Raw genomic sequence first — 27631 nt, forward strand, 5'->3', positions numbered from 1 at the left:
CTGTGTCTGGATCGGCCTCAGTAAGGGGAATGACAACGATGGCTGTGGGGTCGGAAGCTGTGAACAACCTCCTGGGCATGACAGGAATCTCTGAGGAGTCGAAATGAAGAAGGTACAGCTGCATCCTTGACTGCCTCCAAGAAGACACATTACTGATGATGGAAAGTGCCTGTACTGTGGTGACACAGTGTGAGATGTTTTAACTGTGACCTGGGAGCTTCATAATGACATCAAACAGGCCCAGTGCTTGACACTAATACTGAACTTCTGTCGCTTTCTGATAGAGACTCTTCTGAACTCCTGAGGCTTGCTGGAATTGTATTGCTTCAGGGACAAGAGTCACCCTCCCCTGCTGTGACCCATCGCAGTGAACTGACTCTAGTTGAGGGCCAAGCTGCCGCAGATACACAGCAGACAGCACTGCCTTAGCTGCTCCACACCTCTGCAAAAACAGACCCCTCTCAGATGGAGAGGTTTCTATATGGTTTGCCTCATCAGTTGCCAAAAAAGGTGATGTCTGCACAGACCAAGTTTCAAGAAAGTCAATACCTAAGCATGGCTGCTTGCTGGTGCCTCTCATTCCCTCCAGCAATCAGTCTGCTAGGCCTAATGCAAACCACAGCCATTCCTCTTCAGTCAAGGACTCTGCGGTCAAAGGAAGCAAAGTCAAATCACACTGTGAACAGTGGGACTCCTTGCTGGAACTGCTGGAGAAAGCAGAATGAATGTATATTCTCAGGGAATCATTTTTATATTGGTAACTGAAAGCCCTATGCTCAGTTCAGCACATCAGTCTCCTAAATTACACAATATATTTTCAGAACAGCCTAAAAAGCTTGAAAGAAACCAGTGTAGAAGCTTACAGCCCAATTTTTCCTGCCTAGCTTTAACTCATCCTGGCAAAATGGGCTCTGCACTGCAGCAGTTAAAAGGTAACCTTGGGGACCCATCACTGAGAAGAAACAAAAGCACAATGTAGCTCACAGCCTCCTCTCCAGGTGAGCCATTAGAAAGGAAACAAGAATAGGAATTTTTACTGGTTTGCAAAGTGTCCAGTGCCTTGCTTTTTCTTACACCTCCATGCTGGAGGAGCAGGAAAGCAGACAACAAGTGCTGGGGAGCCTTGCCGAAGGAAAGAGGCCACAGTAACTTCTACAGCTTCTCTCCTACAGCTGTCAGAGGTAGATGGCTGATTACAAAAGGTGAAAAGCAAGAGACAGCTTGGCAGAACAGATTTGTAAAATGCACTCAATAATCAATTGCTGCAGCTGCTGCTAAAGGAGGGCAGGGCCCTCCTGGGAATTCCTGGAATTCTTTCAAAAGAAGCCACCAGACGGCAGTGTAATTGCTAGGCTAGGCTGTTAGGCTGCTGCTAAGCTTGGGGTTCTTCAGTCTATGGCATGACTTTTGAGGAAGAAGATCCTGTGCCATGAGGAGTTATGTGGATTGTTGGCACACACTCCAGCGGTTGGTGGGACAACAGGCCACGGCCAGGAAAATCTGTTGCCACTTGTGAGCCACACCCACTTCTGGGGAGCAGTGAAATGAGCCCACTGAAGGTGGTGTCATCATCCAGCCAGCCCTGTAAGCACAACACGAATTATCCCCAGGCCTTGGCTATCACCTGTGTTTGGGGCATGGGGAACTTTACCTCCAAGAACTTTTACCCACAAGCAACATCCTCTTAGTGCTACATGCTGGAGCTGGCCTCACAGAGCTTGTTAACAGCCAAGAGCTCTGGACAGAGCTTGTAGGTAGGTGGTAGTTAGCATAGTTGTTTACCTGTCAGCCCTGACCTCTACCTAACACCAGTTTTTGGGCACAAGTTTGTTTGGAATAATCCTGGGATCCTGCTGTGAATGTTTGCCCTGGGAGTATATGCATCACCACCCACGGGTCTTGGACCACCAGACTGGGCTCTCTCCCCCATTCCAGCAGCAAGTAGGATCTGGGCTCTCATTGCTTTGGGTCACAGAGATGATTCTGGGACTGAGGTGGGAATAATGCACACTCTAGTGACATTGGACTCCTGTGACCTGCATCCTAAATCACTTCTGATAGGAGGCTCCATCAGCAGCTGCCTGATGGGAAAGGAAAAATTCCTCACAGAAATGATCAGGAATAGGTGATTTCAGATAGATCTCCAAGTCCCTCATACCTTCTCTAGCAATGCTACTCACCCCTTTAAAAGAGCAGCTCAGCATCTTCCAAGACTGTGCATCTTCCCCAGCACAGCCTGGAAAACCACCCCCAAGGGGAAGGCCCTATGCAGGATGTACAGCAGAATTTGGATGGCTCACAGAATTCATTTTGCTGCATCTACTTCACAGGCTACTGCAGTGGAATTGCTGTTTGTGGAGGACCAAACTAGACTCAACATGGAAAGGTGCTGAGGTGTCAGCTGGGCTACACTGGAATGGTGGTAAGAAAGGCTGGTTTTGAATGTAGAACTCTGAGTTAGTGTGAGATATCCCATGTGCTTAGCAAAGGATAATTTAACCTCTGTGTCCTTGCAAAGGAGCAGGTGACCTATGAGGGTGAACACTGGGACATGCAAAGCTGTTATGCTCCACTGACTTGGAACAGCATTGATCAGTTTGTGCTAGATGCAGATCTGGTGAGGAAACTTTAAGTACAGCAGATTGATTGCTACCAGGGGACAAATTCCCCATAGCTGGTTGGATCCAAGCACTGAAGTACTGACATATTGATCTATTTATGTTGATTTATTAGCAATAGCCCTGTACCCCAATTTCTTTTGTGAGGTTATACAAATTAAAAAAAGCATGCTGTTGCTAGCTTAACTGATTTCTTTCAGAGGATATATAGAGGACACACCTCTATATAAAGCCCCATATTGTGAGCATATGCTGCAATCTATAGTGGACAGGAAAATAAAAGTGATCACAGGGAAGCATGTTATCATGCAGCCAGCTCCAACATGCTGGCTCGCAGGCTTTAGTTGGAGCTCCATCAACAAATCTTGTTGGCCTTGGAGATATTCCCAGGAAGTCTCAAGAGTTTAAATGAGCTCTCCAGATGGGAAGAGTTGAGGTAGGATATTATCATCCCACCACCTCTGGGCCCTGCTCAACAGCCACAGACCCATCCAGGTACCTCATGTTGTGTACTTTCTCTTTGGCTTTCCCTAATTTCTTGTTGAATTTAATTTGTGTGAGTTTCTGACTGGAAAAACTGTTTACATATTAAGCACAAAAAAATGCTGTGATGGCTTAAGTTAGTTTCTCCCCCCATGCTCCAGATCTGTTGTGCTCTTCATTATTAGCATCATGCTGTAACCAACTGAGCTAAACTCAGTTGTTCCAGAGTTCTCCAGCTGTGCAGAAGGTGGGAGAGACAAATAGATGCTGGCTTTTTACCCACCACAGTCTGAGGCCAATCCGATAATTTAAATGGAAATCTTTGTTTTAAGCCAAGCTATGAGTGGTTGAAAAAGTGAAGTGCATCTACTTCAGGGATTAACCTGCAGCATAATTTGGATAGTGGGGCTGCTGAGTGTTAAATCATTCCCACATGAACCACCACCATTCAGCTGGAAGCAGCCCCAGGCACACACCATGCATCAGGTCCAAGTGGTGCACATTTGTATCACTTTATTTGCAACTAATGAAATAGCTAGAAACATTTATTGCATATAAATTATATATGAGCACCCATCATACAAATAAACTCTTTCCAGTCTCAGCTTTCCATTTCCTCCTTAATCAGAAAGTGTATTATATTTGGGACAGATTCAGGAGTCTCTGCTAGTTCCCATCCCCTGGGGCTGTTTAGGTTAATTTGTGAGGTGAGGTGAGCTGGTCTCCAGATCTCTACAAAACCCATACCCAACTTTAGAGTACGCACCTATTTTAATGTATGAAGTGGCAGGGGAAGAAGAGAAGTTTCTCTCCAGCTCTTGTCTAGACTTAACCTTCTTTCACTTAGAAAATCTGGCAGATTCCCCATAGGCTGAGATGAAATAATAGTGAAAACCATAAGTAATCTGACACTTGTAATTACAGGCCTACCAGCTTCTTATTGACCTCAGACAGAATAAGGAAATAGCACATACTAGGATCATTTTAGGATCATTTAAAAACAAGGGAAAAGTTCTAGTTAACACTAAGTCTCATGTGTTTATGGAAAAGAATATATAAAACTGCTTGGGAACTTTTGGAGATGTAAGTTATAGATTTGGGTTATGGATTTGGCTGACAAAAGTAAAAGCTGTTGAAGTAATAGCTCTCCAGCAAAGAAACTGATACAGTCTTACACTGTGTTTTGATTTTTAAAATACTGGAATGATACCAAATTAACACATTTTGTAGTAATTGGACTGAGAATTGACTAGATAGCAAGTGTCAAAATATTAAAGTTGATCCAAGCATGTAAGGGGTGTTTTTGAAACAGCCCAATGGTGAGTTATTCCACCCAGGCTACACTTTTGGTCTGGCAGCGCTGTCTGTGGAAGAAGTGACTCTGATGAAGGACTGACTCACAGAGTAGTAGCAGCCGAGTGTGAGCTCCCAGTGCAGTCAGAAAGGCTAATTCCATTCTCTGATGTATAAGCAGGGAATGCGGAACAGGTGTAATGAGATTATATTGCAGGAGATTATATTGTGTCTGCTAATTCCATGGAGGTGATTACTGGTGTGAAAGAAATCCCAGTTTTAACATCTGTGATTCAATGAGGAAGGGAAGAAGTTGGAGAGGCGTCCTGGCAGAGCTTTAAGGACTGTTAAGGAGTTGGAAGACATTTTATGGGAGAGAAGCATTTAGGATCACTATGATCAAAGCCTTAGTATATCTAGGTAGCATTGCATTTTTGCTCCTCCAGTTGTCACACTGCCTAACAATGGCACAAGAAAGAACAGTCTAGACATGAGGTATACATTTGATAATGGAGAAAGGAGTTAAATACTTCAGTGGTTTACTTAGGGTGCTGGCAGCTTTCCAACCATTGGCAGTTTTTTAATGAAGATGGGATGTTTAACAAAACAACAATGATTAATGTGACAGAGTCCTTTGTCCTGTGATCATCTGGAAAGCAGAGTGGTCTGGAAATTAGTCTACTGCAATAGGCACTGCTGTCGGGTGGTACCAGCCTGCAATGCTTCTGTTATAACCACTCCCAAAATTATAGCTCATAGCTATACTACTTGCATTTTATGTTGTTTTACTTCATTTAGAGGCTTGGTTTCCCCATCTGAGGAAGCCCCTGTTTCTAGGTCCAGCAATGACTTAGGACCTTTCTGCTATGGGATCTCTGTCTTGCATTGGTCCCTGCAAACAGCCTCTCCTGGCTGTTTTTGTCTGCTTTGGAGAAGTGCCTGAAGTGAGTGAACTCAGTGCCTGTGTCCTGTGAGTGAGTGGAGTTCAGCATCACCACCTGCCTGGGGGTGGGGGGAGACAAATCTGGGGAAGCATGGGCAGGGCTGAGGTTACATATTGCAAGTGAAGGATTCTGAGCAGACGGATTTGGGCAAGGTCCACCCATTTCGGACAACTCTCCAAGAACATGTCCTGAAAATGTAGGATAATAAGGGGAGGCAATAGACCTCAAGGATACAATGAAATGCTAAACTGAGCTTCTACATCCATGTCTGTTGGGCAGCAATGTTGGGAGAAGTTACCTGGGGTGGTCATGGATTTATGTAACCACAGAGCTTCAAGGAGCTCACACCTGAGTCCAGTGGTGCAGAAGGCTTGTACCTCGTTTTCCCTGTCCCGGATTGTCCTGTACTGCTCCAGGGTGTTTGACATAGACAAGATTCAGAGGTGAGGGAGTGGTTTGCTCTATAGTTATAAAAGACTGCAGCTGCTTAAATCTGACCTAAATGCCTCCCAGATTACGCAGCCTGATGCTTTGTCTGAAAACCTAGAAGGTCGCTGTCTGCTGGGTCTTCTTCCCTCAAGTGAACCAGGGGCACGGAGTGGCAATGAGTGAGAACTCGCGTTCTGCGGTGGCCGTGGGGGAAAGCTGCAACAGCAGAGGGTGTTGCAGACTGGCACGAAGGCGCATCGGCCGCGGTGCGCGGGGTTGCCCTGCCTTGCTGGCTCTGGCTTCCCGTGCTCCATCCATCCACCCATCCTCCGGGACACACAGCAGCGCTGGGCACGGCAGCGCAGCAGCTCCGGGCGGGTGCTGGCAGCCCGCAAGCCGCGGCACCTGGCTCCCCGCAGCCGCGCTGGGTCACCCCGCTCTGGGCAGCCCGTGTACCTTCGCTTTCCTGGAAAGCAGTTTCTCTTCGTTACTGAGAAGAGCCCTGCTCTGGTAGAGGAAGGAGGGGCCTTGCCACAGCTTCATGCGAAGGGGCCACTACTTGTGCTAATTTTTCTCATAAGAGTGGAACTAAAACACAAGCCTCTGCTTGCTCTAAACCACTAAAAGTTTTTTTTTGGTTGGTTGGTTGTTTTTTTTCCTGGGGGGAGCAGAGGAATGTGGCTGCGGGATTTTTGTGTGTTGGTTTTCTCCTCCTGGCTTTCTCTTTTTGTGTTGTAGGTTTTTTCTTTTTTTCCTTCTTCTTAATGCTTTGCTGTTAGCACCTCCTAAAAGGAGGCTTTTAGCAAGTTAAGAGAGAGACCATCTCTAAAAGCGAGGAAAAGTCAAAAGGGAAAAACTACCTAAGATTCAATGCAGTCAAAAGATGTACATTTTGTATTATTTGCAGGTTGGACTTGCAGCACATCAGGAGATAGTGGCAGTCATTTCCTACCCACCCCCCAAGCATCCTTCCATCCTCCTGTCTCTACAAAATCTCATGCACTGCCTGCATCACCTCTCATGCAAGGGTACCCAGGCCTTCCCCTTGCTTTCTTCTCTCCCTTTCCTTCCCATTTAACCCCCTTGGCAGGAACCCCCCAAGTTATGTCCTGGTCACTTGGTCAGCTACATATTCAGGGCAGTTTCATATCCCACTCACATCCCATCCAGAAGGCCAGTGTCCACACCAGTGGGCAACAGCATGTTTGGGTCTGGCTGGGGGCCCAGTAGGGCACTGAGATCCCAAGTAATTGGTCACTTTTCACCTGGAATTGGTGCTCCAGCCCCAGCTGAGCTTCCATGCACAGGTCTGCTAAGCTGAAGGGCAAGCCAGTACTGATATATCTAATGTATTCACCCATTTTGCCTCAGCTGTGCCCTCTGTGTTCTTCTCCTTTGGTTTTTTTGTACCTCTTTTCTTCTGCAGATTTTCAGTGTTTCATCATCTCCACTTTGGTTCTTTTCCCTTATCATATTATCCTCTCCCTACCTCTGGGGCAATGTTTGCCTTTTGCTTTCCCAGAAAACCATCTTTATTCAGTAGTTTGCAGTGACCTGCCCCAAAATACCTTTCTTCTTCCCACACCTCCCAAACCGATGAGAGTAAATAGGCAGATTGTGGCTCCTTCTGCCTTATGCAACCTGTAAGGAATCTGCATGCTGAGAAGGAGAGAAGCTGTTAGGGTGTTACTGGCTCTTGGGCTGCTGGATATCAACATCTTGGAACTTATCAGACTTGGGGGTTGCTGAAGAACAAGCAGAGAATCACCACAAAGAAGTACTATCATCCAAAGGTAGAAGGAGTTCAGACCTACTGCTCTCAGCAGCAGGACTTCAGACATGTTCTCCAGAAATGGCTCATTCTGTCAGCAGCTCTATCAATTAATGCTTCCATGTTTAATGTGGTTTAAAGTTTTAGTGTCAGGGATAGTGAGGTATATGTATCCATAGGCAGAGGAAAAAATGAGGGGTAGGATGAAACTTGTAAAACCTAAAAACAAATTCTGGCACCTTCTTGGGAGCTATGCCTTGTCATGCTGTCATCAGCATCCTGGGCATCTCAAAAACTGTGTTTACGATGGATCCAGCTTTCTCCAGAGATGCACCAGTGGGCAGTGTTCAAATTAGCCTGGCTGTATCCTCACTGTCATTACACAAAGCTTCTCAGGTGGGTATTGTTGCACTGAAAGCATTTGGGAAAAAAAAATCATTAATCCAGGTGAGAGCACGGGAAGTCTCGGTTCTAGGGAATTTACTTGTATTCTTTTTTCCTCAAGAAAACTCACCTAAAGACAGGAATTGTTTTTCATTTTAAACACATCCAGACTTGGTTTCAGGCTCACAGGAAAGAAATGCAGCACTAGCGAAGCCTGTGCTTCTGTGATGTGGTTGCCTTCTCCTCCTTCATGTCACAGGACACGAGCTGTTTCAGCATCCTTGTGTTTTCCACCTATAATGAAGCCACCTCAGAAGTACCTTGATCCTGAACACATTTTGGATCCTGTGGGTCAAATCGGAGCTTTGGAAAATTGTGGTCAATGGTGTCATTGTGACATGTCTCACTGGCTTTTATGGCTGAAGAGGATTGCTGCAATATGCTTCAGCTGTAACTGCTGCAAGGTCACAGTTTCAAGCGCATGAGAGAAATATGAACAAGACCCTCAGACAATCTCGGAGCAGTGAGGCTGGATGTTAACTTTGCACAGGCAAAGATGAAGAAGAATAATAAAAGGCAGAATTAGACCAGACCATTTAATGTTAGGGCAAGGTGGCTGGACAAGTCTATGAAGTCACCCAATAAAAGTTATAAATATCCACAGAGGGAAACAGACTCCCTACTAGGCAACTGTAAAGCAAACCACAGGATATTTTTGAAGCTGCCATCCAAAAATACAAAGAAAAGTGTGACAAGCCTACTTAAAAACCAAAAATGGAACAGACAAGCACTTCATCCCTGCTGTGATTTAGAGCTCCAGCGGCAGGTCCTCCCACTGAAGCCTCTCTGAAAAAGAATGAAGTGCTTTGCCCAGATTCTTATGGAAGTTCAGAAATTCTTCTGTGGTCAGCAACATCTTCATGCTTGGTTGAAAGAAAAAACAAGAACTGATGTCTCAACAGTCAGTGGAACTTCTGGCAGGGCTAAGGATCATCAGATGCAGTGGTGTGTTTCTGACTGGTTTATGCTCCCTAGCAATGCCAAGCAGCTGTAAAGCCTTTAGTCTACGGCTCTGGCTGGAATTACAGCTGCTTTGCATCACTAGGCTGGTACAGAGCAGCCAGAGCATGTCTGCATTTGGGTTTTGCATACAACTTTTTCAACAGGGGAATTCACCTGGCATGCACACACCAGGGAACATGCACAGCAGGCTAAACAGCATCTAGAGAAAGTATAGGTGAGTGACAGCTCTGATGACGTGATCAAATCATAGCCTCATTACAGGCTAGGCCTTTAAATTGTGAGGTTAGTACTGAATTCCAAAGTTTGTATGTTCTCCTATTACATCTGTTCTCTCTGAGAAGCAATATGGTTACAGTATGCACCACTCGGTGCACTATTTTTTATACCATGACATTTCTCTGCATTTATAATATTTTACATGATTTCCCCTATTTTAATTTAACCCATCAAGGCAACAGCGTGCATTTTTGGGTACGCTCCTTAGAAGTGCATGTTACCCTGTGATTCCAGGGTGCCCGGTGCCTTTCTGAGAGCTCCTGCAGTGCCCGAGAGGAACTGGGAGAACTCTGGCAGGGAAGGTCGCGAAATGGCTCTCTGTTTTCCGCTGGTTTAAAGAGCCATGTGCATCACCCCTCGGCCCTGGACGTTGCCCCTTCCCCCACGGAGCTGGCGAGCTGCGATGCCCCAGCCCCGCGCTGCAGGGCAGCTGACGGCGGCTGGGAGGAGGGGCAGAACCGTGGCCCGGCCGCCGCCTCCCCGGGCCGACACGTGGCTCCGGCGGGTCCCGGGGCTGGCGGATGCTGCGGTGCCGTCCCGGTGGGGTTCGTCTGCCAGCCTGCAGCGGAGGGGCTTTCACAGCATCTTTTTTTTTTTTTTCCTTTCCTTTTTTCCTCTCTCTCTCCCCCCTATCCGTCCAAGTTTTCATTTAAAAAACCCAAACTTTTTTCTTTACTTTTTTTTTTCCCCTTGCAAGAGCCACGCCGTGGAAAGACGGGGTGGTGGAGGGAGAAACCCCTCCCCTTCCCCTCCCCCGTGGCTCCTTCCTCGGAAAAGAAACACTTGGGGGGTTTCCTCCCCTCCTACCCTTCCCCTCCCTTCTGTGCCGCTCCGCTCCTCGGAGCCGAAGCCGCGGCCGAGGAGAGCCCGGCGGGGCAGCCGCGCCGCCCCCGGTAAGCCGCGCAGCGACCCTTTGTGAGCGGAGGGGCCGCGGGGGGATGCAGAGCGCGGCGGCGGCGGCGGGGAGCGGGGAGCGGGGAGCGGGGCCGCCTCCGTTGGGCTGCGGGGCGGGAGAGCGGCGGGGGCCGGGCCGGGCAGCGCTGTCGCCCCGGCACTGAGCGCTCGCTCGCTCGCACCGGAGGCAGCGCCGCCCGCCCGTGGCCCCGGAGGTGCCTAGAGTAAGTTGTGCCGCGTTAAGTGGAAACAGCCTTTTTGGGGGGCGGGCTGCGAGGAGTCTGTCTGTCTGTCCGTCCGTCTGTCTGTCTGCTGCCGTCCCCCCTTGGCTTACGAGGGAGTGCAGCCCCTGCTGGTTTGGCTCCTTGTTGGTACCCTTGGGGCCATTGTTGGCTGGGAAGAGGGACCGGGTTGGGGTTTGGGGGCTTTTCCCGAGGGGTCGGGGGAGATTTGGGGTGCTGGCGTCTCACTGCCGGCCTTAAAGGGAGCCATGTGCTGTGCTGCGGTGGCGGCGGGTAGCCTGGGAGGCTCCGTGGGGACTGTCCTGCTGTCAAGGTGTGCTTCTCAGCATCAGGGCAGGGAGATGCTTCTTTTAAAGTGAAACCTGCAAATTATGTAATGTCTTAGATGGGTCTGTAGGGAAGCAGCCGCACTGGTGCGGGTAACTTGGTCTTCACGCCACTTCTTCCCTTTCACATGAACCGCTGGAGAAGCGGTGCTCAGGATGTTACACTTGGTTTTAGCTGGAAAAGGGAGCTGCCTGCCAGAACTGAAGGCGTTACAGGGAAGCTGGGTTACTGTGAACCCGGGGCGTACATGCCCGTTTGGGGTTGCCGTGAAAGGCAGAGGAACTCGCCATCCTCCAGACCTGGCACAGTCAGAACGCAGCCTCACACCTGCTTTTTCTCAGAAGATCAGTGCTGCGCACCCATGAAAAGCCTCATCGCAAAGGTTATCACTGAGTCCTCCTTCTTTATGCAATCTGAGTCATGGTGCTCACAGCCATGCAGGATCTGCTACTCACTTTTTCCCACAAATACATGCGCTCTTACTGAGAATTTTGGAATGGTTACCACGTAAAACCTCAGTTCATGCTACCCTTAGCATTTTTTTTTCCTTTTTTAGAAACTTAAAGTGTATATTCCATCCTGCTTAGTAGAAGCTTGGAAACAGGATCTGGATGAACCCCAGAGGTAACTTGAGAGGAACTCAAGAATGTTAAGTTAATGTCCCTGCCTTTTTTCTTCTCCTGCATGGTGAAGAAGGGGGGTGTGGCTTGACCATTGTTCTGGAAAGTTGAGGGTAAAGAGTATTGTTAGCAAACTGCTATTTAGGACTATGTGGTCCAGACAGTGCCATTTACTAGTTCTAGTCCTTGCAGCTCTCAGAGAACTTAAACGAAAAACCCAGTCACATGCTGACTACACTCAGCTCAGTAAAATGGGGTGGAATCAGAAATAACCAGTTTCCTGATGTTTCATTCTCTATTGACTGTGTCCTTAAGAAGGTATGCAAGCATATCTTCTTTCTCCAAACAATTGCAACTGCAATTCAGATGCTGTGTGAATGTCAAATGGCCCATTCAGTCACAGCAGGGCAATGGTCATGTGCTTAAAAATTATGCACATGCACAGAAGTTTGTGAGACTGAGGCTGTATTATCACATAATGTTGCTCTTGGTTGAATCAAGTTACGACGAAATGTGGCCAGTTGCTGCAGATGAAGCCAAGCTTTGTTTCTGTGTTCATGAGTGATTCTGCTGGGTATGTGATTTAAAACATAGTTGTTCAAGTACGGATTCTTGTTCCCTCCAGAGGGGAATGCTCTTGGGCACAAACCCGCAGGATTACTGGGATGCCAACCTCCCACACAGGTTCCCATCTTTTCCTGAGTTAGACTGGGATCTGGGCCTTTGTTATTTCTGTGCTCCTTGTTCATGTTTAGTATGTTGTATGTCCTTTAATAACCTGGCTTGATTATCACTTACTTAAATGTAGTGGGGTTCAGTGGCAATACAGGGTTTTTTTCTGTAAGGTTGTGTTGGAAGGCACAGGTAAACTGTGCTGGGGTCCCCAAAACCGGGTACAGAGGAGCACTGGGGAGAGGCTGAGCTTCTTCAGATCCCAGGTGTCTGTCTCTTGTCCCCACTGTGCCTGCTCAGAGAGGGCCAAATTCAGCTTCCAGATGACAGCTTCAAACACGCAGCCAGTGCCTCTTACCCTCCTAAGTCCAGCTGGGATTTCTGTGAAGTTGGTGGTCGGTTTGCGCAAGGATAGAGCTGGGGCTGGGTGGTGCAAATTCTTAATTGCTGTCACTAATACTGCGGTTGCATTGCTGAGAAACAAAGGAGAAAATGTGCCTTTGGAGCTGTGTTTTTTCCCTTGTTTCTCTTTTTCTCTGTCCCCACTGGGAATATTTCTTTCTTTCCTCCTAGTCTTTCCCTGCAGCTCCTTGCCACCCTCCTTCCCCCTGCCACCCGCAGGCTTCTCTGTCCTGATTTCTCCAACCTTGCTTTGGTCAGCCATAGAGAGATAGTGCCAATACTAAAATATGACATCATTTGGGTCGGGTTGATACTTTGGTTAGATTAATAAAAGCTGTGGGGAGGTGGTGTGTTCCTGAGCTGTTATTCCAGGCTGCTGCAGGCCTCGGCTAGTATTGGTTGCCAAAAGCTTTCAAGATTGGGAGAGGAGGGCACGTGCATCTCTGTAATTTAAAATGTGGATGGTGCAAGAGCTGAGTATGCCATACAGGGACAATATCTTTTTACAGAGTTAAAGGTGTTAAGTGTGTGTGTCATTAGGAGGCATATTTATTTAAAATAATGCCACTTAATGCTACATTAATTAGAATCTTGATTACATGTAAGTAGAGGCAGAAGGTGGGTATGATAGCAACTTAACCCCTTCTGTCCTGTCAGTCTCCTTCACTATGCTCTACTCTTCTTGATTGCATTTGTGCATATCCTGCATCCTTCTGCCTCAGTAAGGTGTTTATTATCTCACCATTTTGCTGATATCAGTCTCAACCTTTAAAAAAACCCAAAAAACCGGTGCTGTGCTGTTTGATGTAATAGGATTTGGTGACTTCGTGTTAGTGAGTGATCTAAATGACTCGAGTAAAATTCTTCCTCCCCCTCGCCCCTGAACAAGTGCAAGGTTTCAAATTAAGACTTAAAAGTGAGAGGTGTAGAAACTCCTGCTGTTTAAACTTCTTGGAATCAATGCTTCTGTTCAATAGGTATTTAATAGCATAAAAATGTAAATTCAGTTTTAGTAGAATGGCTAAATGATGGTTTGTGTTGTCTTTGGAGACTTTAGAGCTGCCCCTTATTTTTGTCCTCTTCAGTGGAGAAATGAAAAGGCCTGTGTGCACTTCACAGGAAATGAGTGTCTGATACAGGCTTGCAGGCTGCACATTTCCAAGAACCACTCTCAAGGTATTTTGATAATGCACATTCTCTGTGCCTTCTCCCTTCCTGCTCCTCCTGCACTTGGTGTGCTTCTGCTTGCTCGCAAACACATGCAAAGTTGAGGGGAAGAATCGAACGGTGTCACTCTTAAGTTTGCAGATGGGCTGCTTTATCTTTATACTGGAGCAGTGGTTGGCAAAATTGTGTTAAACTGGCAGAATTCAGTTGCCTTTGTTGCAGAGGGTTTTTGTCCTTCCCCTCACTCCCTGCAAATGCTGAAGAAAAATTTTCCCCTCAGATTGTGACTTGTTCAACAAGGGAGTTTTTTGTGTGTATGTGATTCTGCAGTTCAGAAACAGTTTGGATCTACTTTCATACTTCCTCAGTAGCAAAGTTTATTTGGAAACTTAGGCTAAAGCTACAAAAATGAGTGTGGCTGTGAGCAGTTGGAAAATTCCAGAAATCTGCAATCTGAACTGTGTGGCTGGGCTTCTGCACATCTTGCTGAAGGTGCCTTGCTGAAGGTAAGGGGGTTCAGCATAAGTTTGCCTGAGTTGGCACACTGGTGGCGATGAGCACAGGTTTGATGGTGCAGGAATGGTTTGTTTATGCTTTTTGACAGCAGTGTTGTCCTTCATCCATATTCTAGTTCTTCCTTCTTTTCTGGTGAGGTTTTGTGGTGTGGAAGGAGGGAATTTGGAGCCGGAGAAGCATTTATTGCTTTAGCAGTGAACACTGAAATCTGCCATTTGTGTGGGATGCATGCTGATACTCAAGTCAGCACATCCAAAGAAGAGGTGCTCTTTTTAGTCATTAAAGAATGAGGAAAAAATGGGCAGAGCTATTTTAACTCTGCAGCAGGTCCATAGTTGATTCCTCGTATTGACTTTGCATACCCTTGTTTACTACTTCAATTTTGCACAATTAAAGGGCGTTTGTGCCTTGCGCTGGGCTCTCCTTAGTGTTATGTCAGGGTTGAAAGATTAAGAGGTGTCTTAAAAAGGTGTTGCTAAAAAACCTTTGCTTCTGGATTCCTCTGCTTAAAGTCTCCTAAAGCATGACATGGTGGGTACAGCACAGAAACAAAGTAAAGACATTTGAGAAAGAAGAGAAATGAGACTCCTCAGATCAGCTCTCTCACTTTCCCCAGAAACAGCACTTAATGTCTATATGATTAGAGTTTTTCCTTTTATGAGTATTAAAATTACTTTTCAGTCTTGGTCACCTTTGAACTTCCTCTCATCTGGTTTTCTGAAAGAGCACAAAAAGAATGTCCTGATTGTACTGTATCTTTCTCTGGCATCCCCTTGTATATATGTCTGCTCTAAACTGAGCATGAAATTTCTCCAGTCTCTCTCTGTACCATTACATGTTGCTTCTTATCACCCATCTTTAAGCTTATCCTTCTTGTTTCAGCTCTGGGTGTTTTTATTTCAGGTGACTAGAACTGACTCTGTTCACTGAGGTGGTGACATTACTGCTACATTCCCACCCATCCATTTTTCACCCTCACGCTCCCACTTGCTTCTTGGTTTTTAATGACTGCTTTTGCATTTGGAGCTGGAGCTTTCCTTAATGAACCCTCAGCACTGTTACTCGGCTCATTGGTCAGCTGCACCACTTAATTTATTGCTCTTGAAAATACAGAGCCAGTTGGTTTTCCTGCAAGCCTGCGTGCATTTGCATGTGTCAGGACAGAGTCTTGCCTGACCTCCTGCTGCTTTCCTGCTGACGAATTTTGAATGACCTCTGACTTCTCTGTCCTGCAGAGAGTGATTTTGTCACTGTTTACCCTGGGAAGGTGGTGGAGAGGGCTCGCCACATTTTGAGTTGTCTGCCTAGATTTAGGTAACATCAGGCTGTAAGCTGCCTGCTGCGGGACAAGGTTAGACCTCGGAGGTTTCAGGTGTTGTGGGTAATGGCAGCTTGAAGAGAGGGAGAGACAATTCTAGGAAGAGACTTGGGTCAACATGTGAGTTTGCACAGTCATGGGGGAGGGAGCTGCTTGCATAAGAGCTGCAGGAGCCTTGGGGCTGCTTTCCCACCAACCTGTTGAGGAGTGAGGAGGAATGCTCTGCAAAGTGGGCTGAGTTGAACCAGGGGGAAGATGCAGTGGCTGGGAGGGTGGCAGAGAGGTGACCAGATGTGCAGGGGCTGAAATACATTGGTTTCCTCCAGCCACCCCTCTTCCACCTCCCATTCATGCTGTGGCATGACTGCTCCATGTCTTCTGCCGATCTGCAATACAGTCCTGGGGTGCTGCTTTAGCTTGTGCACTGTTTCTCACTTTTTGACTTGCTTCTGGTGTGGAGGCTTTGGGGAAGCACAAAATGTGTCCTGTCATCTGTTGCTTCTTCAGATACCATCCTCCTCATGGGGAGCACTGCCTGGGGATTGGCTCTCCCCCACACCAGGTAGCTTTGTGCTACTCCTGCCTTAGCAGCACATGTCAAAAAAGTTCCTTGCAATATTTGTGGCCCTCTGGCAATTGCTAGTGTAGCTGATTTGTTTGAGAGAGCACCTCTCTTTGTATCTCAACCATCCATTTCCAATTCAGAATCTCTGCGTATAGTCCACCATGCCCAGCTGGCTTTCTGCTTTAATGTCACTTTCCCCCATCTATTCTGAAAGAGCACCCTCTTTTTCCCCTTCAGGTTAATCAGCATTAAATACTGGGGAATCTTCTCAACATCCTGTGCAAGAAAAAAATTAAGCTTGCTTGTGTAGCTTTTCTGCAGTGTCCCTGTCCTCACTTGCTGGTATCCCACTCAACTAAATTATTCCCCCAGAGGTTTTCTGTGTTTGATAAACTGAAAATGCCATATGTTTTCTGGGTTTTGTTTTGTTTATCCTGGCCCCCTACTGTCCCAGTTTCATGACAGCCATCCTCATATAAATTTGTTCCCTACCGTCAGTAATTTATATTCCTTTATATTGGCTCCTCCAGGATTATTTTTTCATCTTCTGAAGTATTATGGAGGTTGTAGAGAGATTTGGACAGGGACTGTGGTTTTGTAGTGTGTGTGTTTAATGTCTCTGATCCACAGCAAGGCCCTTGCAAGCTGTTTCACCTACATCTAATACCTGCAGTGTGATCTGTATCGTCCCCCAAGCCTGTCCTCTTAGCCAAGCAGCATCTCTGTGCCATCCTTTGTAGGAGGTCTGTGCACTTTGTCACTTTAAGATTTCCTAAATAACCTTTCATGACTTAATTATTATTTTTTAAATTCTTTTTACTTTTGACTCTCAGGACTAGTTTCTTTATTTTGTGTGTTGGAAATCCCCCACTATAAAACTTAGTGTTGTGGTGTGTCTGTGCTTTCTGACCCTTGCCCCTTCCTCTGAAGGCACAGTAACTGGTGCTGTGCAGTGGCCCCTCACATCTTTTGAAGCAGGTCCTTGTGAAGAGTCAAGGCAGGGTGTCTCCCTTGTCCCCCTGTGCTAGTGTTGGTTAATCACCTGGGACTCTTCTCTGACAGCATAGTTCTCATCAGGACACTGAACCGGTTTTAGCTGCAGAAACTGCTCATTTCTCACAGTTAGCTGCTTCTTTGAATTCCTTTCCAGCTCAATGTGATGGTTTTGATAAAAAGCCATGGCCATCACAGGGACGGCTGATGGCCTTTGTGTCTCAGGATTTACTCATTTTCTCAAACACGGTTCTGGAAAAGGGAAATAAGTCAGTTGAGCTGAGAGAGGCTGGAGCAGAGGAAATGTACCTGTGCTGCTGCTCTGGGGATGGGGGGAGCTGGTAATGCTGAGGAGCCAGTGATGGGTGGAGGAAGCCCTGGGCATCACTACTCCCTTCCCACTGATACCTCCCTCGGCAGGGAGATGGGACAGAGCATTTCAAGTAGGTAGATATGAGGGACTACTGTTATCTTGGCCTCTTTCTTCTTCCTCATTGTGCCCTCTTTCCATCTCCTTGTTTCTGCCCCCAAGCTGGAGAGAGCCCCAGCCACCTTTCCAGAGGGCTGCTTCCTGAGCCAACTTGTGTGGAGGGAGGGAAGGCAAGGCAGCAGCACGGATTCTGTGTTCCCAGGCTGAGGACAGGGCTGAGGTTTCGTCTAGCTCTGCAGCACTGACATTCACAGGAATGGCTGCTCGCTGTGAAACTGCAAAGGTCAGGAGCAACGCGACTGGGCTTCCCTCACTTACCAAAAATGCTGTTGGCCAGAGGAAGCAACAGCTCTCTTTGCTTAAGCCATGGCAGGATAGGCTCAGCTGCAGCTTTGGAACTTAGTAGTAACCCCTCCTGATTTCCTTTTTCTAAGTTTTTTTTTGGTTTTTTTTTTTTTAATTCTTGTTTCCCCAGTTACAGCAGAAGGCAGAAATAATTCAGTCTACAGTAGAAGCTGTCTTTGCCAGAAGTCAGATGGTAGTTTTGTTCATTTTACTTGCTGTGTAACAAGCTGTAGTTGCTTGTGGCTACTGCAGAGCAGCCTCTGAGTACAGGGAAGTGAGGGTTCTCTGTTATTCTCAGGATTACTTTTTCACATTGGGCTATTTCAATGAGGGGATAGGCTCTTTTATTTAGAAGAATTTCTGAATGTGTGTAGTATTTCCAAGGTATGAGGAGGGGACCCTGAAAATGGGTGTCTTTCTTCCAGCTCTTTGAATTGTCCAAGTAAATGCGATTAGCTTTTCTTGTAAACTGCCACCTTGTTGAGTTTTTCTTAAAGCATGTTGTGGAGAAACCAAACATGCTTGCAGACTTCCCTGTCTGGGAGAATATGTGGCACACATCACACTGTCTTGTTGGTTTTCCTGGAGTAAAAACCTTTTAGCCCATATCAGCAAAGTACCATGTTAATTCAGAAAACACGTCATAGAAAAATATGATAAGAACCACAAAACATGAATCTCAGATCCATGAAAAGTTATTTGTGGGTTTTGAAGTATGTTCTCCCGCCCCAGAATGCTGAGAAGTGTTTGATAAGACCAGTCCTCTTGCAAGGTGTCCAGCTGCTGATTCCTGGAGCCTGTGTGCAGGCTCTTCCTGCACAGTGTCTCTACTGTGAGAAGTAGGAACTGCCACAGTGTGTGTGCTGCCTCAGCTTATTTTATGAAATACTGCATCCTTGAATGCTGGTTGTATAGGGAAATGCAGTTTTGGTTTGGTTTATGTATGTGTGATGTGGTTTGGTTTTTTTATCCACGTATTCCCTCATGTGTCAGACATAATGGCAGCCTCACATCAAACTTCCATGGCATAAAAGACAGAGGGAACTGCGATGTCTCTGAGGCCTGCTTTGTGCTGAAGAAATTGGCTGTGGTTAACATTGGTCCTCTTAGCTGAGCTGGGCCACATTCCTCCCCTAACCACAGCTCCCTCTGTGCTCTTTGGCACATCTGTCTGTGCATCTTCTTTCTCTTCCTCCTCCGTGATCCCCTTCTGGATCAACCCTGGTCACCTTGGCCGTGGCAGGGTGCTCGTGACAAGGGGCATTGGTGTGACCAGTTGATTTCAAACCAGTGCCAGTGTGTGGCAGGCAGTGGCAGCCATGGGGAACCAGGCTGGCCCACCATTAAAAACCAGCTTTGCATGCTTGGCTCTTACCAGGGAGGTTTTTTCCAGCCCTTTGCTCAAGCTTTCCTTTGAAACAGCCTCCCCGGCCACAAACCAGTAGGCAGTGTATTTCTGTGGGATGCAGACGTGCAAATGAGAGATGTCTGCTCGGGCTGTGCTGCCTGGAGTAGGGATTCTGTTGCAAGGGCTTGAAGGCTACCTTAGGGAGAGCTTTTTCCTAATTATCCCAGCTTCCATCTAACTGCTCTGGGAACTGCAGTGTTGATATCTGGGAGATATCAAAGTCAAATGGAGTGTTAATGGGAAAGTGTAATAATGGGACAGACCTGCAGGTTTGCTAGCTGCAAGTCAACGTGGCTTGTGGGGTGTGTGCCCAGTTTGGACTGGGTTGGGGAGGATGCAGAGAAGTGATGTTGTACATGGGTACAAATGAACACATGCAGGGACTCTGGAAAAGGCATGCAGAAAGGTGGGATTGTTTTTTCAGCTTGCTGATTGATCCACTGACAGACATGTGATTGCACACATGGTGGTCTGCTGCTCCACCAGGTCAGTGGGTTTAGTTTTCCATCTGTGAGGTGAGAAGGAAAAGTCTTGAGAGCTGGGGAAGCAGGGCAGAAGAGTGTGGGCCAGAACAGTGTGTCACAAGTAGGATAACTCAGCAGTGAACGGCTACCTACGTGGTATCAAATAAGATACTCTAAATGTTGTCTTGTATTCAGCACAAGTTGGAGTTTGCTGTTCCAAATCCTTAAGTTTATTCCTGTTGCCACCATCTCTTAACATTTGGGTTTTATGGTTCCTGCTTCTGGAAGATGATGGTAACTTTATGGTCTTTCCATTCGTCCTTAGGCCACCTGTGAACTGCCTGGGCCTAACCAGCTTTGTAAGTAGCAATAATAATAACAGCAGCAATAAAATCTGCTGTCTCTGTTGCTATCTGAAGTGCTGTATACATGCTTCTACAGTAACACAGATCAAAGAGATCGAGACAAACAACCTGTCCCCAGATTTGTTGTATTTTAGATCCACATTACAGCAAACTAATGGGCTTAGTCACCTGCTTGATGGACGTCTCTTTCTTTTCAAAGGATGGATCTGCTCTTAAGTAAAGCTGTGCAAAAACTGGGAAGTGCTGCATCGGAGCTTTTGAATTTGGACCTCTTCCATGCCTGACATCCAGAAACACATCCCTATGGGTGGCACAGACAAAGAGGTAAGCTTTTTCAAGCGTCCTGGAAGAAGAGTGCAGGGATGCATCATAGCTAAGTACTTGAGGCTGCTGTTGAACATGCCAGATTTGTCAAGCCCCAGGGTGCAGGGCTGGCTTGGCTGACACCACGTGCTGTGTACAGTCCCCTGGTTTACTAGAATTGTCTCCTTATATAAATTACGCTGCCTTGCCTGGGTTGTGAGTGAGGAGGAAAACAGAATGCCCTGTGTCAAGAGCACTTACTCTGAAAAGCTCTTGAACTTGCAGTAAATTAGAAGGTCTGGGGAAACTTATCCAGCCTTTTAATTAGTGGGACACCCACTTTTTAGGGTATGTTGCTTTGGCTGCAAGCACTGTTCTGACTTGCACTAGGGAGGTAGTAACTTGTTTGGGCGTTGGGGTTTTTTGGGCTTTTTTGGTGGGGAGAAGAGAGAAAGCAAAGCGTGGTGTGGCAAGTCAGCAGAACTAATTATGCATGTGTGTTTCATTACACCCCTGGCTTGGCTTATTCCTGATCCTAGGTCTGTACATCCTCCTTGATGTGGGAGACCATGTACAGCACAGACCCTGTTGACCCATTAAAAGTGAACCTTAAAGGTAGTATCAGGAAACACTTCTAGGGCTAATATTAATGTAACTAATGCTGTGCTGCAGGCCAGGCACTTATCTCTTGGAAATGGGTCACTGAAGCTAAACAAATTCTCCCCATCTGAGGCTCTGACCCATATGTAGATTTCAAACCAAGTGAACAATTTGTCAAGGTACTATTTTTGGATTTACTTTGAATTTGAAACGATGACACAGTCTCAGTTCTTAGTCAGTCAGATTTCTAGTAGCAGTGGATTTTTCTTGAAGGACTTGGGTGAATGACTCAAGGTTGAAAACTGGGACAAACCAGTTTGGGTGTTTTTTCTGTCAAATAGCATCTGCAGCCTTAAACAAATTACATATTTGTTGTTTTTTTAAAAATTAGCCTGGAAATGAAAGACAGTTGCTTGCTTCTGTTTTCCTGCTTGAATTAATTTTCCAGCCTTGACCTGTGAAATTGGCAAAATTTCCATTTGGACCCAAGAAAAGATGCTGTTTAGGAAGGTTCTTTCTCACTCCTCTTGAAGCTATACCCACAGCCCAGGAGGCATCTGGCAGATGATCTTCATTTTCTATAGGAGCTAATGTCAGAGTGACCTATAGCTTCCTTGCCCAGCAGAGAGGGGAAGGAAAGGGACAGAGATGCTGCAACTCCTTGTGGTGCCTTCTCTGCTGAGTTTTTGGTGGTGATAGATGGCCCTAGTTGCTGTGATGGTGACTGTGTCTGTCTGCATCCTGCTCACTAAATCACCATCACCTAAGATTTATTCTGACTTGCTGAATGGTCTGAGCAGCTTTCAACTGCTGCCTTTTTTTTTTTCCTTTTTAATGGAAAAGAAAAAACCCAACTTGATTAACTCTTTCCTACCCTTCCCACCTTTCTCTAAGCATGGAATTTCCCTCCCACTGTGACACTTGCTAGAGGGCAGGATCAACAGCATTCAGAACAGCACGAGGGGCATTAGGGGCTTGTGGACTGCAAGTCGCAGGGCTATAAGCTGGAGAAGCTTCTGAGGCTGCTCTTGGAAAGGATGCTGATGGCTCCATATATGAAACGTGCCTGGCAGCTACATTATTGGTATTACTGCTAAGTACTGGAAGAGATGTTAGACTAGAAAAGATGTCTGTAGCAAGGCATTGCCAGGCACATGCCTCCTTTCCCAAAGTGCTGTGCCCGCGTGAAGGAAAGATGTTTGTCCTTTCCCTGGGCACAGAGTGTGCATGGCCACCCAGCTGGCACGAGTGCCAAAAGGAGCACGAGGCTTTTGAGTAGCTGGCAAAGGGTGTGAGACAAGGAACCTTGCAAGGAGCTAAGCTTAACATAAAGCCCTCCCTGCAGAGCAAGCCCTCCACAGGTCCCTGCACATTTCCTTAGGGGCTGCCTGCCTGATATGAGCCCCGATGCTCTGGCAAGTCTGTGTTGCGGGGGGAGTGCTGGAGATGAAGTGTGTCTCTTCCTGTGCTGCAGGCTGTGCCAGCACTCAGTTCTGCTCCAAGCATGGCTGTGCTGTGAGCGAGTATGACTGGGTTAATGGAGTATGTCAAGGGAGTGAGGGCAGCATTTGGCGGCGAGCTACTGACTTGTCAGGCCTGGGGAAGTGGTATGTTACAGCTCAGCTTCTCACACAGAATGAGCCTCTGGCTTAGGGCTGTGGTTTTTATGTTTGTGCCTACACACACACACATTTAGAATATGTATATTTTTTTATATAATTGAAGTGACTCGGATGGCTGATGGCACTACTGGGTTCAGAAATTTGCATTTCTGAAAACAGGCAGCAGGGTGATAGCACAAGGTGCAGGAGATGAGCAGGGTCATGACAGTCCATTAGAGGGTGGTGACTAGGAGAGGGCAGCATTGTCTGCAGGCAGGGGGAGTTGTCCTTCTGGAATAAACAAATTAAGAGTCTGGAATCAGCAGTGTCTGGTACTAGTTAAGTGAACTTATTCATGGCAGTCCCAGCCTTGAAGCTGATGTAACATTTCTTGAAGGGGTCTTGATTTGAGACTTTTGCTTTCTCCTGACATAGTGAAACAGGCATGTCTTGGGATGAGGGAATGGTGCCTGGGATTTCGTGAGAAAGGCTTATCCCCATCTTTGCTTTTGCTAAGTCCTGTTGTCAATCTTTTTGTTGGAGAAAGGGTTGGAGAGGTGCTAGGAAACCTTTCTACCTTTCACTGAATGGCAAAGTAAATTATACTTTCCTGCTTTGGGAAATTTTTCCCATTTGATTTGTGATGTCATTTCCCCTTTCCAGTCCCAAGGCCACTCTGAAGAGTCCCAAACATCCAACAGAAAGAAATGTTGAGATGCTGAGATCTGCTAGGTTCAGACTAACCTGCTGGAGGGTGTGCAGGAGTCCCTAGCTGTGAATCACAGAAACCCAATGGATGCAGGGCTCTGTGAGATGCCACCTTGTGCTGGTGGGGACCCATCTGGAGCCCTTTCTTCACACGTATCCTCGGTTGTCCCTACAGCTGGGGGTTGGTGACATTCAATAGATCGTTGGTACCCTCTTTGGTACTCTTGCTGGTCTTTGTTCCTTGGGAATTATCTTCACTTGTCCGGGTTGAAGAAGATACTGGGTTTGCCTCACTCTCCTTCTGTCCCACAGGCTGGATGCACAGGAGGAAGCATGGTAAAGGCAGCATCTTTCCAGGATTCATGGGCTCTTTGAGAGATGATCAGAGGGAGGCCAGATGATCTGCACAACACGCACACCACTGTTTCTCGTCTGCAAAGGCAGCATCGCAGTGTTCTCCCCGGCCCCACGCCACCCGGCTTGCCCGATCGTTTCCGGATGTTCCGCAGCTGCGAGTGGGAAGTCCTGGAGCGATCCCTCAATATCCTCCAGGCCAGTGACTTCTACTGGGGCCCCTTGTCAGTGGGGGAGGCTCACGCCAAGCTTCAGCGGGAGCCCGTAGGCACCTACTTGGTGCGGGACAGCTCGCAGGGGAACTGCTTGTTCAGCCTGAGCGTGCGGATGCCCACGGGGCCTGTCAGCCTTCGAATCTCTTTCCAGGAGGGCTACTTCCGCCTCAAGAACTGGTTTTCAGACTGTGTGGTCCGGCTGTTGGAGCTGGTGGTGGCGGGGACCCGGAACAACCCCTTGCACTTTGATGAGATGGGGGGAACTCCCCTGGTCTTCTCTGAGCCCCTGTGCCGGAGCCGCCGGGCAGTGCCCACGCTGCGGGAACTGTGCTGCCGGAGCCTCCCTGCCAGTGCCGTGACCGGGGACAGAGCAGGGCTGGGGGGCTCCTTGGGGATGTGTCTGAGGGAAGAGGTGTTCTCACCCCTGGACAGAACGGGAGGGTCAGAGGGGAGCGTTGTCCCCAGCCCCTCTCTGTCCTGGGCTGGGAGATGATGCCATGCATATGGGAGATAGAGGGAGATGCCTCTTTTATGGCTGTGCTGGTGTGATGTGTGCCACACCAGTGAGGCTGGACTGGCTGCTGGGAGAGGAAGGGGCAGGGCAGAGGGAGCAGAGCTTGAGCCCAATGGCTGTGACAGATGTGTCCTCATATGTAAGACAGCATGTGTGACTTTCCCCGGAGATGCCTGGGGTAAAGCCAAACATGAAGAGCAGACATTTCCACCACCACCACCACAGCCTGCTCTTTGCTCCACTTATGACTTAAAAGCTACAGAAGAAGGTGAGTTGCCTGTCTTCCCAGATCAGCCCTCTGTTTTCTTCTACACCAAAGTGCCTGAGCTCATTTCTGCTTCAGATCTGCCCTTGTGAAGCGGTGCAGCTGAGTCCAGTCCCACAGCAGTGCAGCTTGGACATCAATAGCCATGACCCTGCGCTGACCCACGAAGCTGTGGTGGAGGAGGAGCACGTTTCACTCCTGGCAGCACCAGTACAATGCCTGTTACATCAGAGGCTGGCGTTTGCACCAGAGTGAAACCACTGCAGCTGTGTACGATACCTGCAGCTTCACTGGCTTTTGCATTGCTTTATTTGGTTGGATTTTTGGGAGTGCAGATGGGTTGCACTGTACTAAGGGCATGGCACTCCTGCAGAGGTAGCCCTGGTCTGGAAAGTCGTATCTGCCCTGGGAGGGTGTGAAGAGATGGGATCCTGCACCCTTTCGTAAGCTCATCTGATAGTGTGCTGCTGCCATCTGTCGAACATCAGAAGATGTTTTTGTTTTGCCTCTGAAAAGGCAAAAGATTTTTTTATATAAAACTTCTAAAATTTTAATAAAATTTTTATACTGATTTTTAAAAGTCAGCAAATACATGGCGGTAACTTCATTCCCTTGTAATGTTGGAAGCCCAGTTAGTTTATAGCCGAGGCATGGCAATCAAAGCTAAAACTGAACAAGTGAGTTTCTCATAAAGAACAAAAGCAGAGCATAAATGAGTGGTCCTAGCTGGGAATGTTAAACTTAATTAATCTTGTGGTGTAATTAATTGAAGAATTTTATAAACAGAGAATACTTCTGAAAATCTCACCCCTACATTTTTAGAAAGTTTTTTTAGTACCTTAAAATTTGTACTGAGTATTTGAAAAAACTGAGTAATTTGAGATCTTGGAACAGGGCACAGCATCAGTGAACTCGAACTGGTGAGGATGAGTACAAATGGGAGGAAGAGAGTTGGCTTAAATAAGGTCATGGTTCATTTCAGGGATAGTCGGGTGTGATGTCTTCAGAAGAAGTGATTGAAAACAGCTACATGAAAGGAGAACTTCAGATACTGTAAAATTTGAGCCAAGCCATTTTGCATGCTGCTAAACATCTGTAGCTGGGCAGGCAGCCTGCTGAGCTCATGCTGACTTTCCTCTTCAGACCTGTATGGGAGAAAAAAGCTGAACCGGGGAAGAGAGTACACTGAATTTGCTCTATTGTCTTCAGGTGTCTTATCTGAGGAACCAAAGTGTGTGGTCAGCACAGAGAGAGAGATACAGACTGTGATTCATCACAGGAGCCTAACTTAGACACTCTTGAATTATTCTCTGGAGGGCTCTGTTGCTCTGCTGGCAGTGAGGTGCCTGGCCGCCTGTCTCAGGGCATTGGCTTATGAACCAAGGTAGTTAAATAAGTGTCAGGGAAGTGGTGATCTTGTCCTTGCTGTCTGCTCCTCCCAGCTGCAGGGAGGCCAGAGGCAGCTCAGTGACCCTGCAGCTACTGTGTCTCTCAGCCCAGCACAAAACCAGGAGCTGGGATTGTTCATTTTCGCAGGGCTTGTGTGCCCTGTGATGGCTGACGTGGGTGTAGTGTTGCTTGCTGCCAGCATTTCAGGTGACTCTGGGCACCTCTGGGACTGTTCTCTGGCTCCTGGGTGAAGCCCCTGCCTAGGCAGGGTCAGCCACACAGCTGCCCTCCATCTCTGCCACAGAGGAGTGGAACTGGATCTGCTGCCCCAGGCATCATGTCCATCTCTTAGATAATTTTATTTTTTCAGGCTATCTGCTGAGGTGCCTTGGCTGCCTTCCTGTCTTCCCTTCAGAAAGTGGGGTGTGGGGGGAAAGAACAGTCTAATTTCTTCCATGTTTAGAACTGAGCACAGCAATGCTTCTGTTTTCTGGCCACGGTTATGCCTCACCGAGGGAAGAGCTTTCTACCCGTATTGCTCTGACCTGGCTGTGAACTGTTCTCATTTGGCTGCAAATGAGTATCTTGGGTTGTATGGCTGGGGGCTGCAGAAGGCAGAAGAGCCCTATTTGCGGCCTGGATTGTGTTTTAGGAAAATCATACCACAGGAAAAGGAAATAGTTTGGATTTTAATAAAGTCTACTTTATTTTGTTCTTCTTCTTTTTTTTTTTTTTTTTTTAATTGCACAGCAAGCACGTGTCTCGGTCTTACAAGTAAGTCAATTCCATGCAGGGCTGCAGCGAATTGATTTGAGATCTGTGGATGAAAAGCAGTGAATTACTGCCAAGCATTGTTATATTGTGGAAGTTGAAAGCACATTATATGTGAGTATCCTCATTATTCCCAAGGAGAGGTCACTTTGCAGATCAGGATTGGTGCAAGAAAGGAAATCAATGTAAAAAGAACAGGAAAGTGAAAAGTGCATTGGCTGAGGCAGGTGTTAGAGTCCTTCATTTCGTTCTCTGCTTGGATGTTGGAAGAGAAACCTTTTTCTTTCAGCTCTTGAGAAAAAAGATATACAAAGCCATACGGTAAGAATTTACTTCCATGGGGTGATGGCAAACACTATCCTGCTGCTTTCATTAGAGTGGGAGATGTTCACTTTAATGACCCTGCTTCTGAACCAGTCCCTCTGTCCCGTAGGAGTAGCTCCTGGTGGTCTGTATCCAAATGTTTCTTTTGGTGGCTCCTAAGGGGACTTATAAAGAAATTGCAAACTTCCTCACAACCTCTTGAGCGCCATTTGGGGAATAGAAGAAAATTGTTTGCATTTTTATATGTTATGTTATACATTGCTCCAGCTGACTCATTTCAGTTTGTCGAGGAAACTTACACAGCCTTGCAGATGTTTTTTTTCAAGTGTTCTTCCTAATAGCTGAAGTTGAAAAGTTTAGTGCTTGCAAGAGGGGCTTCCTCTACCATGCTGTGAAGGGCCTGGATTTCAGTCCCAATATGCTGCAGGCATCCAGCAGGAAACTGCACTTTGTCTGCCCCCAGCTAGCTGTCTGTTGGTAGTGCTCTGGGGCCTCAAGGGTTAATTTCCCAAAATTCTCCACTGGAACTTGCTAATAACTTCCATATGTACCCATGTGTGTGCTCAGGAGGGGCCCCACAGCCAGCAGCTCTTGTAATAATACTTGATTACCTCTGACATAAGGGTCTGTATGTCATT

At 47.0% G+C, this 27631-nt stretch overlaps 1 protein-coding gene across 3 annotated transcripts; it reads left to right on the forward strand.

Annotated features, from left to right (window-relative positions):
* The first annotated feature begins 5 nt into the window (after positions 1–5).
* On the forward strand, positions 6–26616 carry LOC146443683 (suppressor of cytokine signaling 1-like). 3 transcript variants are annotated; one of them, XM_085048170.1, is made up of 4 exons: positions 6–1754; positions 2331–2422; positions 20149–20273; positions 23474–26616. In XM_085048170.1, the coding sequence occupies exon 4, from the start codon at positions 23540–23542 to the stop codon at positions 24221–24223; it is 684 nt and encodes a 227-aa protein (XP_084904296.1). In that variant the 5' UTR covers positions 6–1754; positions 2331–2422; positions 20149–20273; positions 23474–23539; the 3' UTR covers positions 24224–26616. The 3 variants fall into 3 exon arrangements, with proteins under 3 accessions (XP_084904296.1, XP_084904304.1, XP_084904312.1); XM_085048178.1 differs by lacking the exons at positions 6–1754; positions 2331–2422 and adding an exon at positions 9612–10114; XM_085048186.1 differs by lacking the exons at positions 6–1754; positions 2331–2422 and adding an exon at positions 19453–19943.
* The last annotated feature ends 1015 nt before the right edge of the window (positions 26617–27631 follow it).

Source organism: Lichenostomus cassidix, chromosome 1Aa (genome assembly GCF_008360975.1).
Source record: "Lichenostomus cassidix isolate B80296 chromosome 1Aa, HeHo_3.0, whole genome shotgun sequence".
Taxonomy (NCBI): Eukaryota; Metazoa; Chordata; class Aves; order Passeriformes; family Meliphagidae; genus Lichenostomus; species Lichenostomus cassidix.

Bases quoted from the DNA above. Each gene is read 5' to 3' on its own strand.
- LOC146443683 (XM_085048170.1), top strand. From the start codon at position 23,540: ATGATCAGAGGGAGGCCAGATGATCTGCACAACACGCACACCACTGTT.